We start from the raw sequence: 19,474 nt of genomic DNA on the forward strand, positions 1-19,474 counted from the left end.
ATATAATATTGAGATTATAGTTAATATTTACACTGTCCTATTAAATAACCATTTCACTCCTTTTAAACATATAAAAAAAATTTAGACCACGTATCGGTTCGTCTTAAGCTCGTTTTGGAGCCACACAAAAATTATGGACGAGATTCAGTCGATCACTTGTTTTATATTTTTTATTTCTCTATATATTATTAAACATGAAAAGAATATGGACCACAGTTTTGATCCGAATTTGAATTATTATAGAAACAAGACAACGTATAAATTGACAATGAAAAATGTGTGCTAGAAGAGGAGGAATAGAGTATAGAAATAACAAAGACTTCACAAAAGGATTCAAAACATTTGTTGTATAGTTGTGATTCTTGAATACCACAACCAATTTAGTAAAAAATTAATTACATTTTTCGAGGTATGATATGCAATTCTCCGAATAATACTTGCATGTAAAATATATGAATATGTTGTCTCGTATAATGATACTCATATTTTTCATCGACATAAAATCAACTTGTAAGATCTCATCTCATGCATCATTTTGGATCATGCATTTTTTAAAAATTTGCTTGGTTTTATTGGGCACCTCGTAGTTATTTGTAGGCCCACACCATACCCGTCCACAAAAACATTGATTTTTTTAATAGGGGATTCTTCCAATATTTTAATTAAAACTATAGTTGTGTGTATTACATGTATCACTTTTGAAATAATTTTTAAAATGTTTAGAGATAAGTATGATTTATTTTCTGGTAGAAATAAGAAAATCATGGCAGGGTCAGATCACTCACGGACGATCAAGAACCTGCAATAACAAAACAAAAACAAAAAACTTAATTACTAATTTAAAATTTTATATTATCTTTGGATTGAAAAATTATTATAAAGAACAGAAGCAAGCAAGATTCTCATGTGTTAATTGATTGGTGAAACAAAAGAATCCGACTTTCCCCTGCTTCTTTACGCTTGATTAATAGCAACCAAGCATTGAAGGCATTGGCAGCTTTCCTTCCACTTTCAACTCGTTGGAGGTGCAGTGCCCTGCTGCTGCAACAGCTCCCTTTTCTTGTGTCAGTCGCTTGCAGCTGCAATGAACGTTCTTCTTAACGCGCCCACTTCGCACCCACTCTCTCGAAAATGGTCCCTTTTATCCCCAGCATTCTTCTTGAATGGGACATCTATTCCGATCGATGACAATCGAAACAGAATTCGAGTTACCAGGGTGCCATTCATCCAAGCCACGCTTTCAAAACACACGGTTGAGAACCTTCCCAATTCTGTGTCGAACACTGCGGTTGTGGCTCTTGAAGACGCATTGGCGGCCGTCCCTTTGCCTCCTCGCAAAAGGGTGTTGGCGGATTCGTTGCAATTCCCGCCTGGGTATCTCGGCGCCGTTCCGGACCGTTTGGGGTCTGATGATGAAGAGGATAGTCTCGATGCGATGGAGTATTTGACTAGAATTTTGGGTTCGAAGGTGTATGATGTGGCTATTGAATCCCCGTTGCAGCTTGCGCCCATGTTGTCTGAGCGTTTGGGGGTCAATATCTGGCTCAAGAGGGAGGACTTGCAACCCGTAAGTGAATTAAAGCACGGTTTCTAATTCTTTTTCATTTATCGGTTTGGAATCTAGCATTTCTTTGGTCATTTGTTCAACAATTCTGAGTGAATTAGTAACCATGTATTCAATCAAAGCTTTACGTTGATTGTTGAGCATTCATCGACATTTTTTAGTGCATCAAAATGTTCTTTGTCCTGCCATTTGGTTTCAACATCAGACGAAGACGGCTTCTTTTGTTGATGGGTTGAGCCTTAACTTTAGGTGATGAATACGCATAACTGGGGGCTGTTGTTTTGGCATTTGTAGGTGTTCTCATTCAAGCTCCGAGGAGCTTATAATATGATGGCCAAACTTCCAAAAGAACAGTTGGAAAGAGGAGTTATATGCTCATCAGCTGGAAATCATGCTCAAGGGGTTGCATTAGCTGCTAGGCGATTAAGATGTGATGCTGTGATTGCTATGCCCGTTACTACACCTGAAATTAAGGTGCATTAATTTATCTTCCTCCTTGTCCTGGTCTTAGTTTCATGCAGATAACAATGTTGGATTACTAATGAAAATGTGAACTTCTAACGTTACAGTGGCAATCAGTTCAAAAATTGGGTGCAACTGTTGTTCTTGTTGGAGATTCATACGACGAGGCGCAAGCGTATGCTAAAAAGCGGAGCATAGACGAAGGCCGCACATTCATACCTCCTTTTGATCACCCTGATGTTATAGCAGGGCAGGGTACAGTTGGGATGGAAATTGTGCGCCAAATGAAGAGCAAATTGCATGCTATTTTCGTGCCGGTTGGGGGTGGTGGTCTAATAGCTGGTATTGCTGCTTATGTCAAGAGGGTTTCTCCTGAGGTCTGTTGGTCTCAGTATTTTAATCTAATATTATCTATTATGGATATTGATTTCTAAACGGTCTTGCTTTTCACATCTTTCATACAGGTAAAGATTATTGGGGTGGAGCCGTCTGATGCAAATGCTATGGCATTGTCATTATGTCATGGTCAAAGAATAATATTAGAAAAGGCTGGAGGTTTTGCAGATGGTGTAGCAGTTAAGGAAGTGGGTGAAGAGACTTTTCGCCTTTGCAAAGGTCTCATGGATGGCGTAGTTCTTGTTGGCCGTGATGCTATATGTGCCTCCATAAAGGTTTGAGCTTCTTTTTGTTCTTTTCATTCATGTACACGCATCCATTATTTCAATGGCTCTTGGATAAGAATGATATGGTTTTGCTTGTGGAACTTGTGCTCTATATTCTTATATTTGTTGTCATATCCAGGATATGTTTGAGGAGAAGAGAAGCATTTTGGAACCTGCAGGCGCTCTGTCTCTTGCTGGAGCAGAGGCATACTGCAAATATTATGGGTTGAAGGGAGAAAACGTCGTGGTAATAACAAGTGGTGCAAATATGAACTTCGACAAACTGAGAATAGTTACTGAACTTGCCAATGTTGGTCGTGAACAAGAGGCTGTGCTCGTGACTAAATTGCCGGAGAAACCTGGAAGCTTTAAAAGATTTTGTGAACTGGTTTGTTTGTTTTAGTGTTTCATTGTTGGTTGATAGTGTCACAGATCTTAGGATGGTGCTAACTGAGGTGTTTGAATCTGCAGATTGGGGCTATGAACATTACAGAGTTCAAGTATAGATATAATTCTGAAAAAGAAGCGGTTGTTCTTTATAGGTAAGTGCTTATGAAGTGGTTGTTGGTTTGTGAGAGATTTCTTGTTCTTGATAACCCATCGTGCTTTGTAGTGTTGGTATGCATATGCCTTCAGAACTGGAAGAAATGATGAACCGGATGAATTCTTCTCAGCTTGAAACTTATAATCTCACAAATAATGATCTTGTAAAGGATCACCTGCGTTACTTGGTATGTTTTTTTTTTCTCTTTTTCCCAATGAACTTGGCAAATGCTTACTTACAACCATTGCTTTTAATGACCAAATGATTATCGAATCCAACTCGGTTGCTCCTTGGATATGAATGCACTACCACCTAGAGAGGGATTGCTAGTTAGCCTCAGATGGGAAACAGCTCTACTGCCCTTCTTTTTTTGTTTTTGTGGCATGATCCAAGTAGCCAATGGGTGGGTAGCCAAGGGGATGCATTGCTTACAAATATGAACTGGTACCATTGATGGCGAAAGAGGCAATCATAGAAAGATTTGGCGTGGCGCCGTGCATATAGAAAGAAAGCTTGCTCGGAGTGCAAGATGTATGGAACGATGTGGTTTTGGAAGGTTACATTATAGGTCCGTGCAGCGTTTCCACGATATCATTATGACTACTTGAGGCTTAGCTGGAAGCTAAACAGCTGTTTTCTTGAAATCCTAACCTTATTTTACTCAAAATCTTGTCTTTTACATTATTTGTAAGCATTGGACATTATCAAAGTGAGCTTAACTTGAACAGGATTAGGAACTATGGCCAAAATACAGTCTTCCATGTATGTTCTTCTAATGAACACTTCATAACTCCTCGCAGATGGGAGGCAGATCAAATGTTGAAAACGAGGTTCTTTGTCGTTTTATCTTCCCAGAAAGGCCAGGTGCTCTAGAGAAGTTCTTAGATGCTTTTAGTCCTCGCTGGAACATTAGTTTGTTTCACTACCATGGGCAGGTTTAAAACTTTGCTGTGACCTTAATTACTCCCTTATATACGAGGACTGTGTTAATGTATCGAATATTGTGTACTTCGACAGGGCGAAACAGGTGCAAATATATTCGTTGGGCTTCAGATGGAGAAACCCGAGTTGGGCGAATTCCATGAACGCGCTAGGAGGGTCGGGTACGATTACGTTGTCGTAACTGATGATGGTATCTTTCAGCTTCTAATGCATCATAGACCAACCCACAAGCCTCTAAATTGATTCTAATGTCAATTTATTATCAACTCGGCAACTCCAAATCTTGTACATCGTATTAGAGACATGGCATAGAGCTATCGAGTATCCTTTACCTCGAAATTTTATGATGTAAACTTGATATTGTTATCTCTACTTACACAATTAGGGGTGAGGGTTAGTTTTTCTAGTACTCTCCTTATATGAACGAAATGTTGCAACTCGTTAATGTAATTTTGAGATTCATAGCTAATAAATTTATAGTTGGGCTAATAGATATTGTCGAGCTTTCCCTCGAAATTTTTATAGGAAGAGATTTCTATACCTTTGTGTTGTTCCTCTCTTTCATCAACGTATGATTTGTATCATTGATGTCGAACACGTAAGGCTAAATTATATATATATTCTTTAAAAAATGGTTGAACGTGACAGTGACATGGAGCGAGCGATATGGTGGTGATTAGGACGTTGGAGTTTGAAAAAATAACTTTTTTTCAAAAACATTTATAAAAGAGTAAAAACATTTAATTTAGATTATTACAAACACTCCAAAAGTTGGGGAAGGAAAAGAAGGGCGAGAGTGAGGACTTGAAACCTTTTGGGGAAGGAACAGAGCAAAGAAAATATGAGTTATGGTTAAGGTTGGCGCCTTTGGATGAAACCATTTGAATGGCAGCCATTGTTCCGCACTCTGCAAACGCCATTTCTGCAGCTTCTCTTCTTCCTTCCGCCATCCCTTTCCGCTTTCCTTCTATGCCCATCAATTCTTCACCTTCAACGCCACCGCCGCCACTTTTATCCAAAACTTCTTTATCTCTCTGTAACCCAAAGCCTTGTCACCTCCCACTCAATTCCACCTCTCCGACCCATTTCCTAGCCTGCGCTGTGTCAATTTCAGAACCCCTTTTCGCTTCACGCTCTGTATATAACTCTACCTCTCCAATTACTTCCGGCTTCGATTTGCTTCGCTTATCCACTCGCTATGGTGACGCTGACCTCGCCAGAGCTGTTCATGCTTGTTTTCTCAAGCTCGAGGAAGATGTTTATCTGGGTAATGCTCTAATTGCAACTTATCTCAGGTTGGGGCTTGTTCAAGATGCTGATAAAGTCTTTTCTGGCCTTTCGTGTCCTAATGTGGTGTCTTATTCGGCGATGATTTCTGGGTTTTCCAAGTCGAACCGGGAAGATGAAGCTGTTGAGCTTTTCTTTGCGATGTTGGACTCGGGTATTGAGCCGAATGAATACACTTTTGTTGCAATTTTGACTGCTTGCATTCGAAACATGGATTATCAATTAGGTTCTCAAATTCATGATATTATCATCAAATTGGGGTACCTGAATTGTGTTTTCATTTGCAATGCACTTTTGGGATTCTATAGTAAGTGTGGGTTTTTGGAACTTGTACTTAGATTGTTCGACGAAATGCCTGAGAGAGACATTACTTCGTGGAATACTGTTATCTCTAGTTTGGTGAGTGAGTTCAGGTATGATGAAGCGTTCGGTTACTTTCGTGGTATGCAACGAAGTGAGGGGCTCAGAGTGGATAATTTCTCTCTTTCTACTCTATTGACAGCTTCTACTGGCAGTGTTAAGCCAATGAAGGGCCAACAACTTCACGCTCTTGGATTGAAGGTCGGGCTGGAGTCTCATTTGAGCGTGAGCAATTCGCTTATTGGGTTCTATACTAAATGTGGGAGTGTAAACGATGTAATGAAACTGTTTGAGGCAATGCCAATAAGAGATGTTATTACTTGGACAGGAATGATAACATCATACATGGAATTCGGAAAGTCGGATTTGGCAGTCGAAGTGTTCAATAACATGCCAGAGAGGAATTGTGTCTCTTACAATGCAGTTTTGGCTGGACTTTCTAGGAATGGCAACGGGTCGAGAGCTCTGGAGCTTTTCATCGAAATGTTGGACGAGGGCATGGAAATATCAGATTGCACATTGACTAGCATCATCAATGCTTGTGGGTTGCTCAGGAATTTGAAACTCAGCCAGCAGATTCAATGCTTCATCATCAAGTTTGGGATTTTGTCAAATTCTTGTATTGAAACAGCATTGGTTGACATGTATACAAGGTTAGGGAGGATGGCGGATGCAGAAAAAATGTTTCATCAGCGTTCATTAGAGAATGACTACACTGCAATGCTAACATCAATGATTTGTGGGTATGCTCGAAACAAGCAACTTAATGAAGCAATCTCTCTCTTTCACTCTGGTCAATCTGAAGGAGCTATTGTCATGGATGAAGTTGTGTCAACGTCAATACTCTCTCTTTGTGGAAGTATAGGTTTTCATGAGATGGGGAAGCAAATGCATTGCCATGCACTTAAATCAGGTATCATAACTGATACAGGCGTTGGAAACGCAACAGTTAGCATGTACTCCAAGTGCTGGAATATGGACGATGCCGTTCGAGTATTCGACACAATGAACATGCAAGACGTAGTTTCCTGGAATGGTTTGATTTCTGGACATTTGCTTCATAGACAGGGTGATAAAACCTTGGAAATCTGGAAGAAGATGGAGAAAGCAGGAGTAAAACCTGACAATATTACGTTTGTTTTGATTATTTCAGCGTACAAACACACTGAATTAGATTTAGTAGATAGATGTCGTAGCTTATTTTTCTCTATGAAAACTAAGTACAATATCAAACCCACTTCAGAGCATTATGCCTCCTTTATCAGTGTTTTGGGTCGTTGGGGTTATCTCGAAGAAGCTGAAGAAACAATCAGAAGGATACCTTTCGAACCGGGCGTTAATGTCTGGCGCGCTTTGCTTGATAGTTGTAGAATCAACAAAAATGAAAGGCTGGAAAAGGTTGCTGCAAGATGCATACTGGCTGTGGAACCAAAAGATCCATTTACTTACATACTTAAGTCGAATCTATACTCTGCATCAGGGAGATGGCTTTATTCTGAAAAGGTAAGAGAGGATATGCGGGAGAAAGGATTCAGGAAACACCCAAGTCAGAGTTGGATCATCCATGAGAACAGAATTCATTCATTCTATGCCAGAGACAAGTCTCATCCCCAAGTAAAAGACATTTACAGTGGACTAGACATACTAGTCTTAGAATGTTTAAAAGCTGGTTATGTTCCAGACACGAGTTTTGTTCTTCAAGAAGTAGAGGAACACCAAAAGAAGGAATTTTTGTTCTATCACAGTGGGAAATTAGCTGCAACTTTCGGCATTCTACTGACGAGACCGGGACAACCCGTCCGAATCGTGAAGAGTGTTCGTTTGTGTGGGGATTGCCATACCTTCTTGAAATATGTTTCTATTATTACCAGAAGGAAAATATTTGTCAGGGATACTTCAGGATTCCATTGCTTTGCAGATGGCCAATGCTCATGTAAAGATTACTGGTAACTATTTTTTACTTTTGATCATTCTATCATAATCTCATATCTTTAAGCTTAGGTCTCTGGACATTCTCATATCTTTGCATTTGATCAGTATAGCTTGGTTGTGAATCTGCTGGTTTTGTAGTAGTTAGTAAAGGTGAAATTCTGGTTTAATGGGAGATTGCAGAGAGCCAGGGGTTCTTAAATTCTGCATTTCCCAGTCAAAATTTCAGGTTTGCAATTAAGGGTTTTTGTCCATATCAAAAGGGTGTTTAATTGTATGTACTTACAGGTAATCCAACCGTGGCACAGGTCTTAACTCTAATTTTAGAGTCATAATTATGATTATGATTATGATTATGATTAGGAGATAGTTAATAGGAAAATCTACCCTGTGAGGTACCACGAAGAATCACTAGAATCATTCGTGGCAAGCTTTTTGATCAAGATCAGTTCATATTCCCTAAATCAAGCTCCGATTTTATGGATTTCATTCTCTAAAATGAAAATTATCGTCAAACAGTTTATTGTGATGTAAGGATCTCTCGATGTTCTACCAAAATTGGTTTGATTCTTTATCCTATTTTTTTCTTTCAATTTTAGAACAAAAAAATATTTTTAATTTTTGGAAATGAGAATTAAATAAAATATAAGATTTCGAGTTGGGACTATTTCTATTATTGGGTCTGGATCTGTCAATTATAAAATGAGATGTAAAATAAACTCATTTTTATAGAATAAATAATAAATAATAATAAATGGGAAAGGGGCATTATGGTAAGTGCATACATGGCCCGAGGTTGTAAGATTGTGCCAACTCAGCACTCCACCTCACATATTCATTATCCGCTTATCCGTATGATACTTTTATATTTTCATTCTCATTTTCAATCTTTTTTTTTTTTTTTTAATTGAGGGAAATTTAATAATAAATATTACAATTTTTTTTCTTTCCAAATATATATATATATAAGATAAAAATACATAAACCAATTGCATGGGATTGATTAAATCATATTCTGATTCAAATCAATATTTTAAATTTGAACTCGATTCTTGATGTCTCGACATCCTCTTACATTTCTTACGACATGATCGTGCTTAATTTTGCATTTCTTACGACATGGTTGGAGTTCATAGGAAACTAAAAAGGACATCGATTAAAATAACTGAACGTCCCTCCTCTCTATTTATTGGGGAAAATGTATGGTTTTAAATTTTAATATAGTTTTCTGATTCAATATTCATTTTTAAAATTATTAATTTTTTCTTAGACTTAAAACTTTCTTCTAAAACAATTTCAATTATTATCATTCTTCTCCGAGGATATTTTTTATAATTTAAATTTGTTTTTAACAATAATTAGAAAATGATAAGTTTTTATGTATTAAATATTTAGTCGTATAAATGCACTCTTTATTTTGTGTTCTATGGTTCAAATTCTCATTCTCCATTGTCAACCGCTTTATGAACATAAAAGTATTAAATAGATCAAAGATTTATAAGTCTCAAAAAAATTAAAAAAATAAAGTTTATTAGACCATAAATCAAAAATTTAGAAATTTATTATACATACAAAGAATAAATAGACTTTTACTATTCTTATTATGTCAATATGGGATGGTATGACCGTTTACCTAAATCATATCTAGCCCATGAGGTATGTGACTAGTTGTCAATTCTTCCCTCCCGTGTTATGTGCTATCAAAACTATAGTACGTAATTGTTGCTTATTCACTTAACTTATAATATTGATTTATTTCAAATTGTTTTCAACTCATTTTCTCACTCATATTTTCTAAAATATTTCTCTCAAACGTGATTCGAGACTCGATCATGCGTCAAAATTATCCACAAAATTCAATTTCCATACAACCGACTTATTCGTCATATTAATATGAGTGTCACACAATCGTTATCTCACATAGTGATCACATTACCGCCGGGTAGCAATGTCGGTGCGTTTAATACTCTTACTAGTCGCTCAACTAATACAACCACTATTAATCTTCCCATATATATATATATATAATTTAATTATGTACAAGAGGTCATTTATCCATTTATTTTAATAAATTAGATATTATAGAAGGCGAATGAGGGGGGTAGAATGGGAATAATAAGGAAAAATTCGAATGAATTAAGAATAAAGAACAAGAACAGACTGAGGTTGTAATTACTAATGGCAGTGATATTGTATCTATAAATGGCCACTCCCTTTTCCTTTTTATCGACTCTGCAACAACCGGCTTGGCAGCGATGAAGTTGCCGCTTTTTATGATTCCTCTGATCGCTGCTTGTTTTTTTGTCATTTTGGGTCCGCCGTTCTTGTCGGACTGGGTCACTTTCCTTGATCGATATGCTTCATTCCGGAGCTCTCTTTCTTCTTCCTCCTCAGAAATGAATTCTCATTCAAATGTCACGGCGGCGATACCGGTGCCGGTGATGGTGGATAGTCAAACAGTGGAACAACAACAACAACAACGCCAACCTCTGTTTAACCACTCTGTTTCAAATCACTCTGTTCTTGCTTCTTCTTCTCCACCGCCACCACCGATCGACGAAATGCAGATTCTTCCACCGGTCTTTGTTCGATTCTCTTTTAATCTTTAATTCACTTAAACTAAGATGAACCCAGAAAAGCCTCTTTCTGTGATGCATGCATCTTTCAAGATTTTGATTTCTTGTTTTGACTGAAACTGTAATGTACCTGATTTGGCTATGAATAATTATGTAAACAGAATAGGACGAGAGTCCACGAAGAGTTGCTAGAAACCGCCATTAATGAAGTGATCAAGAGAGCTTCTGCTGGAAGTAATTATGAACCGGCGGCGAAAGCCAGAAAACAGAAGAGACATACAAAATTGGAGAGAATCGAAGCGGGGCTAAGAGGAGCAAGAGCCGCCATTAGAGAAGCCATGTTCCAAAACCAAACACAAGATGCCGACTTCGTTCCCTCTGGCCCAATGTATTGGAATGCCAAAGCTTTTCACAGGTCAAATTTGATGGATAGACAGAGAATGTCTCTGTAAATTTGGTTTTTTTCTTGGAGTTTCTTTTAAATTTCGGTTTCTTCTTGGGAATTTTAATTTGTTTGTTCTTCCATTAATGGGAATTTCAGGAGTTACCAAGAAATGGAGAAGGAGCTGAAGATCTTTGTGTACGAAGAAGGAGAGCCTCCCCTGTTTCACCACGGCCCCTGCAAGAACATTTACTCAACGGAAGGGAATTTCATCCATGCCATCGAGATGGACTCCCGGTTTCGAACCAACGACCCCAACAAAGCCCATGTCTTCTTCCTTCCTCTGAGTGTTGTCATGCTCGTTCGGTTCGTCTATGTTCACGACTCCCATGACTTCACTCCACTACGACGCACCGTCGCTGATTATGTCAATGTCATCGGAACCAAATATCCATTCTGGAACCGCACCCTCGGCGCTGATCATTTCATGCTCTCCTGCCACGATTGGGTATGAGTATCACCTCACTTACCACAAATTCATCCAATAAACAGCCCATAATTGATTTGATCACAGGGTCCGGAAGTATCAAAATCAGAACCCCATTTGTACAAGAACTCCATTCGGGTACTGTGCAACGCCAACACATCGGAAGGCTTCAACCCATCAAAGGACGTATCACTCCCGGAAATCAATCTGCAAACGGGTGTGTTGACAGGATTTCTAGGCGGCCCATCTCCCTCGCGCCGCCCAATTCTGGGTTTCTTCGCCGGCGGACTTCACGGCCCAATAAGGCCCATTCTAATACAGCAATGGGAGAACAAGGACCAGGATATTCGAGTCCACCAGTACCTCCCGGAAGGGGTCTCTTACATTGAGATGATGAGGAAGAGCAGGTTCTGCCTCTGCCCCAGCGGCTACGAAGTCGCCAGTCCCAGAATCGTGGAGGCCATTTACACCGGCTGCATTCCGGTCCTCATTTCCGATCACTACGTCCCGCCGTTCAGCGACGTCCTCAATTGGAAATCTTTCTCCGTCGAAGTCTCGGTCGACGACATTCCGAACTTGAAGAAGATCCTGGCCGGAATATCGACGCGGCAGTACCTGAGAATGTACCGGAGAGTGGTCAACGTTAGGAGACACTTCGTAGTCAACTCTCCGCCGAAGAGATTCGATGTTTACCATATGATCCTTCATTCTGTGTGGCTTAGAAGACTCAATCTTGGACTACGGGATCATTGACCGTTAATTTTTGGGTTATAATTTGAATTTGTACACGTATTTACATGTTTTTTTCCTTTAAATTTTTTTAGATTTATGGATTAACTAATTTGATTAAAGGAAGGTTGAATTGAATACGAGTTATCCTTTATTAACAAAAATATCCCTATAAAAAATATTTTAATAATTTGTTAAATTAAAAAAATAAAAAATATGACGGTGTATGCGTGAATTTTATAAATAACACTAACATTTTTAATATTTTTAAAAAAATTAATTTTTTTTTTAATGGAAACTATTTATTTATGGTAAATAATCTTAAACCTTTTTCTAAAAATTTGAGGATATTAATGTTATTATGAAAGTTTATGGTAAATAATCTTAAACGAGGAACTAAAAATTACATCCATTTATCAACGTTAAGAGTATTTTTGAACTTTTAAAAAATAATGAAATTTTTAAAAACTCGATAGTGTTTTTTAAACACTTTTACAAAATTATTAAGTATTTTTTAAACATTCATGTATTTTTATTAATTAGCTTTTTCTTTCCTCTAAAACCTCATATTTTATTTTTAAAATCACTTTTCATATTCAAAATTAGGTTGCCACCTCATATATTTGTCATTGTTGGGGTGTCTAAATTATTATTAGAAATTGTGTTATTAAATTTGGATGGGTATATGAAAAAACATTGTAAATTCTATTGTGAAAATTTAGAATAAATAGATCACAAACTTTAGAATATACACGTATATATCTATATGTATATGTGTTAATACAACAACGGATAATATGGGATGTAAAGTAAAATAATTTATTAATACACTAATAGATCGTTAATAATTCAATAATAAGAAGATGTTTCTGGTATTAAACCAACATAACTGAAAACTTCTTTGTATTAAAACTAACCTAAAATGGCATAAGACCAAAATATAAATTATATAATACAAAAAAGTTTGGGATTTATGTTCCAATTTAAACTGAGCTAATTGTAATGGAATTATCTTTTTCTTATTAAAATTTTAAAAATGATTTGTCACCTCATTTATAATTTAAAAAACATAAATTTGACTTTAAATATCTAACAATAATAAAAATAAAAATAAAAAGTTAGCCTATACCAGTTTAAAGTGGAAGGATACTATTTAGAAATTTTTAAAATTTTTAAGTTGAATTTTAGATATAGTTTAAAGGTATTTTTATTAATTTAAAAAAAAAAAAAAAAAAACATGCTAAATAATTGAAAAACTGACATGTTCAGATATCTTGTCAGAGAACACGTCATGCGTGTAAACAGAAGTAATGGTACGCAATTGGCTACGTGTCGTTACCATGGAGCGCCGTCCTCCACGTGTCTCTTCATTAATTTCAAAAGAAAACGACGCCGTTGAGATTTAAAAAAAATCTTAAAATAGCAGAACATCGGCGACGGCGTCAGAGAAGAAATGGGAGGAGGAGATAGAGGAAGTGGCGGCGGCGAATGGTGAAAAGGAAAGCGTTAACCATTATACCGGTAGAAGAGCTCGACAATTTGGTCACCGGCAAAGATAAAGTGCAAACGCAGCAGAAGGAAGAAGGCGGTCAATTCGAGCGATGAAGTTAACCTTATGAGAATTATTGGGATATTTCAAGATTTACCCTTTTTTTTTTAGTGCCAATAAATCCATATTTTATTATTATTTAAAAAATATTTAAAAAGTGCATTTTGAATCAATAAATATTGGTCAATTTATTTTGTCTGATTCGGACAAGATCGAAGAACAAGGGTTGGGTGGTTGTCCATTCTCCATCCCATCCAAACCAGAAATGTCTGTAATGTCCGGTCGGATCTCTCTGATTAATGAACCTAATATTTATTTATTTATTTTTCTGAATTACCGACATTTATTCCTCTCTCCGGGGCCTCGAGTCTTCATCAATTAATTATCTTATATATATATATATATGTATATATAATATTATTAAAATATAAACTGGTACATTTTCCAGTTGCCAACGTTGAAGGATAGAGGATAAGGATGGTAGAAATTTGTTTTCTTTTTTCTCCTTTACTTTATATTATATAATTCTTTTTAAAATATTATTTCCACAAAATTTGACTTCATTATCTCCGAATAAATAAAACGAGGATAAATTTATTTAAATTAATGAAAAATTTATCCTTATCTAACTATATATATATATATACACAAAAATAGTGAGAATAAATTTAATATTTAAAAGATATATACACAAATATCTTTTTAGATAAATGAAGCACTTTCACTTCCATTTCCACGTGGAAAATCAAATCAAATCAAAATTCTCTTTGATGTCTTTGGTCAATTTTCTGCAAGAAATGACATCATTTCATTCTTAAAAAAAATAATAAAAAAAAATTATGCAATGTTTAGGATTTTAAATCTCTTTTTCTTAAGGTATAATTTAATTGGTGGAGGAAGGGGCTAAAAAGGAAAAAGATAAGATGTTGAGGGGCACAATGCAAATTCTCTAAAAATATATGGCTAAGATCCATATTTAATGCTACACTCCAAAAAGTTTGTTCTTCCCTTTCTTGCTTTGAAATAAGCGTGTCTCCATAGTTTTGTAATGCTACCATTACCAAATATTAGGAATTTGATTATATATTCATTTATTTCACAATAAATAAAAGATATAAATTATTATTATGAATAAAATAACGACCCAAACAAAAGTCGACACTTTTTTACTAAGATTTTTAACATAATTTTATATTTATTTTTAATATTCAAATAATTAGTAAATAATATACACCATTAATTGACCCAAATGAAAAAGTGGCCTAATAGACTTTACTCCCTCGTAGACCAGATATCAGCTCATTTCAACCTTTAATAATTAATTATAAATTATATTCAAACTTAAGTAAGGATTTAAATTGCATATATTTACACATTGCAAACGATTAGATACTAATCATCCAATAATTTCCAAGTCTCATGCATTATTAGGACTTAAAAAATTATACATTTAATTTAATTGATTTTATTTATTAAAAGAAGGTTTATATCAACAAAATTAATTATTTTTCCTTAATCATAAATAGTATTAAATATATATATATTTTACATATAAATGGAATCGAGCTACACATGTTTGCTAAATATTCAAAATGTTAAAATATGTTTATTTATTTCTTTTAAATAAATACACATAGGGAGGTCATCAAGAAACTTTAATAAACTATTAAATTTCTAATTTATAATCTTTATTAATTAAGGATTTTATGACTATATATTTTTATTGCACAGAATATTATAAAAAAAAACATCGATGAATAATTTAAAGAAAAAGAAAACAATAAATACCTTTCCTCATTAATGTCAATAATTTTTTTTTTTGTTGATAATTAACAAAAAAAAAAAAAACATTTATGTGATTTAAAATAATTTAAAAAGAAACGAAAAATATTAATTGCATTTGTTTATTTTCGAAATTGAAAATAAAAGCAAAATATAATTTGTTTTTATGAATTGACATTGATTTTATGTAATCTAAATCCGCGGGAACTTCATCCGTACATCGCATTTATTTAATTTAATTAATTTATTTATTTTTCATGAAGGTGAGAATATTCCATTTTTGTGATTTATTATTATTTTTTTCTCAGAATTAACGTGGACTTGGAATCTTCGAGGCAGCCACATTTATTAAATTTCCGTAATGAATTTGAATTTCTTTTTTTTATTATTATATTTTACTGTAGTTGCTGTATGATTGGTCTTTTTATTTTATTATATAGTTCTATTGTATTGAAATTATGATTTTTTAAAAAGAGAATCAATGATGATATAATTATTTTATACCACTTCAAATTATTGACCCATATTTCACGTGGATTAATATTTATAAATAATTTGTTATCATTTTCATTACGTGTTCATATTACAAAAAATGGATAATCTAATTTTTTTATATTGATTTTGCATTGATGATCTTATTCGACATATACCTTAAAAATTAAATATTAATTTGATTGTTTAAACTATATGAAATTATTTGAATGACTAATAATTGTGAATGGACGTGGCGTACTTGAAAGTTAATTTGAAGGTCTTTCCAAAAATGGGCCTCGTGGAATAATTGGGGGAGGGAAAGAGTGAAAAATAGTTTTTTTTTTTTTTTTTAAATAATTTGAGAGAGATAAATAAAATGACAAAAATGGGTAATTATTAATAAACGTTGGGTCGTAAAACGTAAAAGTCTGGCAGGAGATTGGTAACATCCAATACGTATTCGCCACGTGTTTTCTAAATTTGCAATGGAATTTAATTGCCATTTTCGAATTTGAATATTTTTCTATTTATTTGAACCACAGCCACCACCTCAATCCGCTGAATCCTGAAACCACACCCGCCGGAGACCAACATCGGCGGGATATATATAATATATATATATATTTTTCTTCCGATTTCTCTTTATCTGCCATGGCTACTTCTGGGTTTCTTCTTTACCTTCTTTCTGCCTCTTCCATCGCCATTCTCTCTGCTCTGTACCTCTCTAGCCCTTCTTTTTCTCCTTCTTCCTCGTTCGTCCTCTCCGATTCTCTCTCCACCGACAAAATATGGCCGGTCTGTTCTTCCTTCTTTCCTTTTCCCTTTCCGTCAATGTGCTCGTTCTTAATTTTTCTTTTCTGGTGAAGGATTTGGAGCTGAGTTGGAGGCTTGTGGTGGCGACGGTGATTGGATTTCTCGGCTCCGCCTGCGGAACCGTCGGAGGAGTTGGTGGCGGCGGCATTTTTGTCCCTATGCTTACTTTGATTATTGGGTTCGACACCAAATCTGCTGCTGCCATTTCCAAATGTATTGCTATTTTTCCATTCAATCCAAAACCTCCCCCCAACACATATATATCTAAATTGAAGAATTTTTTTGAAATGGGGTGTGTTTATTTTGCTGCAGGTATGATAATGGGGGCTTCTTCCTCGTCGGTTTGGTATAATTTGAGAGTGGCGCATCCAACGAAGGATGTACCGATTATAGACCACGATTTGGCGTTGCTGTTTCAGCCCATGTTGATGCTTGGAATCACCGTTGGTGTTTCCCTTAGCGTGGTTTTCCCCTATTGGCTCATCACCGTTCTCATCATTATCCTCTTTATTGGTCTGCCTTTTTTCCCTCCTCTTCGTTCCTTTTCCAATTCTCCAAATTACGCACAATTCTGATTTTATTTTGTGGCGGTTTGTGATTCAGGGACTTCCTCCAGGTCTTTCTTCAAGGGAATTGAGATGTGGAAAGAAGAAACCATTCTAAAGGTCGTTTTCTAATTCATTCTCTTAACCAAATTCATAGTTTTGTTCAGAGATTCATAATTTGGTTTTCCTTTCCCCAGAAAGAATTCGCCAAACAAAGTGAGACTTTTGTGAATTCTCGTGGCGAATGTAAGTAAAACGTGTTTGGATTTGTTATTAACTATGTTGAAAATAGGATAAAGGGTTGATATTTTGTGTTCTTGGTGGGTTTGCAGTATTGATTGATGTAGAGTATGACCCACTGATACCCAAAGAGCAGAAGACAGCACTGGTGGGGCTCAAACACCACCAATAATTTCCTTGATTTCATTGATTCATTGTTTCTGCAAGTTGAGATTTGAATATGCTACCATAATTTTGTGTCTGTTTCAGGAATTAATGTGCTTCAATCTTAGGTGGAAAAGGACCTCCATTTTGTTGGTTGTCTGGATTTCTTTCCTCATACTTCAAGTTGTGAAGGCTAGTTCCTTCTCTTTCTTTCTATATCTCTCTCTCAAAGTCCCATCTTTTGATGTATATGCTTGACTGAACAATGATGCAGAATGATGTAGCAGTTTGTAGCCATTGGTATTGGATCCTCTTCTCCTTGCAGGTTTGTGGATTTCATTTTCAAATTCATGATGGGTCCTGCTTCAATTTTGAGGAATGACTAATGAAAGTTAAAGAATTTTACCATAAGCTTAATGATTATGAACTGAACTGGATTGTTCGTGGGAGCTGTATCAGTTTCCTGTAGCATTTGCAGTGTTTGGGTATGAAGCAAAAAAGCTATACAAAGAACATAAGAAGAGGATGGAGGCAGGAAACTTGGAACACATTTGTGAGGCTTCAATAGGATGGACTGGCACACACCTTGCTTTCTGTGCACTTTGTGGTATTGTAGGAGGCACTGTTGGAGGCCTTTTGGGTTCTGGTGGTGGCTTTGTTTTAGGCCCTTTGCTCTTGGAGATTGGCGTTGTCCCTCAGGTTGCTAGTGCTACTGCCACTTTTGTTATGATGTTCTCCTCATCCTTGTCTGTTGTTGAATTCTACTTGCTCCACAGATTCCCCATTCCATTTGGTGGGTTCCCTTTTTCACTCTCTCATTATTCAACTCCTATCATCAAATCATCCCTAACCTCTTCTTTCCGACTTTGTTTGCAGCTCTGTATCTTACGTCGGTGTCGGTTTTAGCCGGGTTCTGGGGGCAGTTCTTCGTTAGAAAAATGATCGCCATTCTGAGACGAGCCTCACTCATTGTGTTTGTACTCTCTGGTGTCATCTTTGCCAGTGCCATCACCATGGGTACGTAACGAAACGTTTTGAAAGTTCAATGACTAAACTTCGAGGAGCTAACTCGTGGGTTCGCTTCGTTTTGCAGGCATTGTAGGAGTATCGAAAAGTATAACGATGATACATAATCATGAGTTCATGGGGTTCTTGGATTTCTGCAGCAGCCAGTGAGAGATTCATCACACAAACAGTAAACTGTAAGAACAGAGCGAAGATTGGTGGAGGGAAAGAGGGTTTGAATTTGTTAAGCATAGAATTGGCCAACGCCTTGTTGACCAATTCAATCCCATGTTGCCTGTGATGAAAAATAATGAGGTGATTGATGACTGTTAGCTCCTCGCTGACAGCATCATCGTACCTTCCAAAGTTATTTGAATGTCTCAAAATTGTATTGTAGTGTTGTGGTTGGCTGTTCTGTTCTGTTAGCACCTCGCTGACAGCATCATCTGTTAATTGAACTTTTTATCAGTTAATGTTGTGTTCAGTATTGTTCTCCTTTTTTTTATTTTTATTATTACTATCATCATCCTCTCCTTATTTACTCATATGTTATCGAGTGAGAGAGTGAAAGATATACTTGTAAACTTAAAGTTATAATGATTGGTTACTATCTATGGATGCAAGAGAATTCCTATTCTCAAAATTACATAAATCTTGTGAGTGCAATTGATCATACTTTGGTTTCCACTACAACAAACTGTTGGATGATGAAAGTCTCACATCGGTTAATTTAGGGAATGATCATGGGTTTATAAGTGAGGAATACTAACTCCATTAGTATGAGGCCTTTTGGGAAGCCCAAAGCAAAGCCATGAGAGCTTATGCTCAAAGTGGACAATATCATACCATTCTGGAGAGTCGTGTTCGTCTAACATGATATCAGAGTCATGCCCTAAACTTAGCCGTGCCAATAGATTGGCAAATCCTCGAATGTCGAACAAAGGACTCCAAAAAACAAAAAAGGAGTCAAGCCTCCTCGAAAGTACGAAGGCAGTCAA

General features: G+C 36.1%; 4 protein-coding genes across 5 annotated transcripts; all 4 read left to right on the plus strand.

The window, feature by feature from the left end:
* The first annotated feature begins 912 nt into the window (after positions 1–912).
* On the plus strand, positions 913–4,684 carry LOC111477608 (threonine dehydratase biosynthetic, chloroplastic-like). Of its 2 annotated transcripts, XM_023121471.1 has the most exons (10): positions 947–1,015; positions 1,048–1,567; positions 1,859–2,038; positions 2,134–2,403; positions 2,491–2,697; positions 2,828–3,076; positions 3,160–3,230; positions 3,302–3,419; positions 4,033–4,167; positions 4,250–4,684. In XM_023121471.1, the coding sequence occupies exons 2-10, from the start codon at positions 1,085–1,087 to the stop codon at positions 4,415–4,417; spliced, it is 1,881 nt and encodes a 626-aa protein (XP_022977239.1). In that variant the 5' UTR covers positions 947–1,015; positions 1,048–1,084; the 3' UTR covers positions 4,418–4,684. The 2 variants fall into 2 exon arrangements, with proteins under 2 accessions (XP_022977238.1, XP_022977239.1); XM_023121470.1 differs by having other exon boundaries at positions 913–1,567.
* A 299-nt stretch (positions 4,685–4,983) lies between these two features.
* LOC111477607 (pentatricopeptide repeat-containing protein At5g03800) lies at positions 4,984–7,831 on the plus strand. Its single transcript, XM_023121468.1, has one exon. The coding sequence runs from the start codon at positions 5,060–5,062 to the stop codon at positions 7,769–7,771; it is 2,712 nt and encodes a 903-aa protein (XP_022977236.1). The 5' UTR covers positions 4,984–5,059; the 3' UTR covers positions 7,772–7,831.
* A 2,109-nt stretch (positions 7,832–9,940) lies between these two features.
* On the plus strand, positions 9,941–12,044 carry LOC111477915 (probable glycosyltransferase At5g03795). Its single transcript, XM_023121910.1, has 4 exons — positions 9,941–10,329; positions 10,488–10,741; positions 10,868–11,216; positions 11,283–12,044. The coding sequence occupies exons 1-4, from the start codon at positions 10,006–10,008 to the stop codon at positions 11,946–11,948; spliced, it is 1,593 nt and encodes a 530-aa protein (XP_022977678.1). The 5' UTR covers positions 9,941–10,005; the 3' UTR covers positions 11,949–12,044.
* A 4,230-nt stretch (positions 12,045–16,274) lies between these two features.
* LOC111477916 (sulfite exporter TauE/SafE family protein 4) lies at positions 16,275–18,972 on the plus strand. Its single transcript, XM_023121911.1, has 11 exons — positions 16,275–16,524; positions 16,596–16,755; positions 16,855–17,055; positions 17,146–17,207; positions 17,285–17,333; positions 17,420–17,475; positions 17,577–17,663; positions 17,746–17,796; positions 17,931–18,264; positions 18,348–18,488; positions 18,565–18,972. The coding sequence occupies exons 1-11, from the start codon at positions 16,381–16,383 to the stop codon at positions 18,645–18,647; spliced, it is 1,368 nt and encodes a 455-aa protein (XP_022977679.1). The 5' UTR covers positions 16,275–16,380; the 3' UTR covers positions 18,648–18,972.
* Positions 18,973–19,474: the final 502 nt, after the last annotated feature.

The sequence above is a fragment of the Cucurbita maxima genome, unplaced genomic scaffold, assembly GCF_002738345.1.
Source record: "Cucurbita maxima cultivar Rimu unplaced genomic scaffold, Cmax_1.0 Cma_Scf00004, whole genome shotgun sequence".
Lineage (NCBI taxonomy): Eukaryota > Viridiplantae > Streptophyta > Magnoliopsida > Cucurbitales > Cucurbitaceae > Cucurbita > Cucurbita maxima.

What these genes read in the sequence shown, in the direction of transcription:
- LOC111477915 (XM_023121910.1), top strand. Translation starts at nt 10,006, where the DNA reads ATGAAGTTGCCGCTTTTTATGATTCCTCTGATCGCTGCTTGTTTTTTT. An exon ending in AATGCCAAAGCTTTTCACAG is followed by an intron (nt 10,742 to 10,867) that starts GTCAAATTTGAT and finishes TGGGAATTTCAG; the next exon opens with GAGTTACCAAGAAATGGAGA. An exon ending in TGCTCTCCTGCCACGATTGG is followed by an intron (nt 11,217 to 11,282) that starts GTATGAGTATCA and finishes ATTTGATCACAG; the next exon opens with GGTCCGGAAGTATCAAAATC.
- LOC111477607 (XM_023121468.1), top strand. Translation starts at nt 5,060, where the DNA reads ATGGCAGCCATTGTTCCGCACTCTGCAAACGCCATTTCTGCAGCTTCT.
- LOC111477916 (XM_023121911.1), top strand. Translation starts at nt 16,381, where the DNA reads ATGGCTACTTCTGGGTTTCTTCTTTACCTTCTTTCTGCCTCTTCCATC. An exon ending in CATCATTATCCTCTTTATTG is followed by an intron (nt 17,056 to 17,145) that starts GTCTGCCTTTTT and finishes TTTGTGATTCAG; the next exon opens with GGACTTCCTCCAGGTCTTTC. An exon ending in AAGAGCAGAAGACAGCACTG is followed by an intron (nt 17,476 to 17,576) that starts GTGGGGCTCAAA and finishes TGTCTGTTTCAG; the next exon opens with GAATTAATGTGCTTCAATCT.
- LOC111477608 (XM_023121470.1), top strand. Translation starts at nt 1,085, where the DNA reads ATGAACGTTCTTCTTAACGCGCCCACTTCGCACCCACTCTCTCGAAAA. An exon ending in TCAAGAGGGTTTCTCCTGAG is followed by an intron (nt 2,404 to 2,490) that starts GTCTGTTGGTCT and finishes TCTTTCATACAG; the next exon opens with GTAAAGATTATTGGGGTGGA. An exon ending in TGTTTCACTACCATGGGCAG is followed by an intron (nt 4,168 to 4,249) that starts GTTTAAAACTTT and finishes GTACTTCGACAG; the next exon opens with GGCGAAACAGGTGCAAATAT.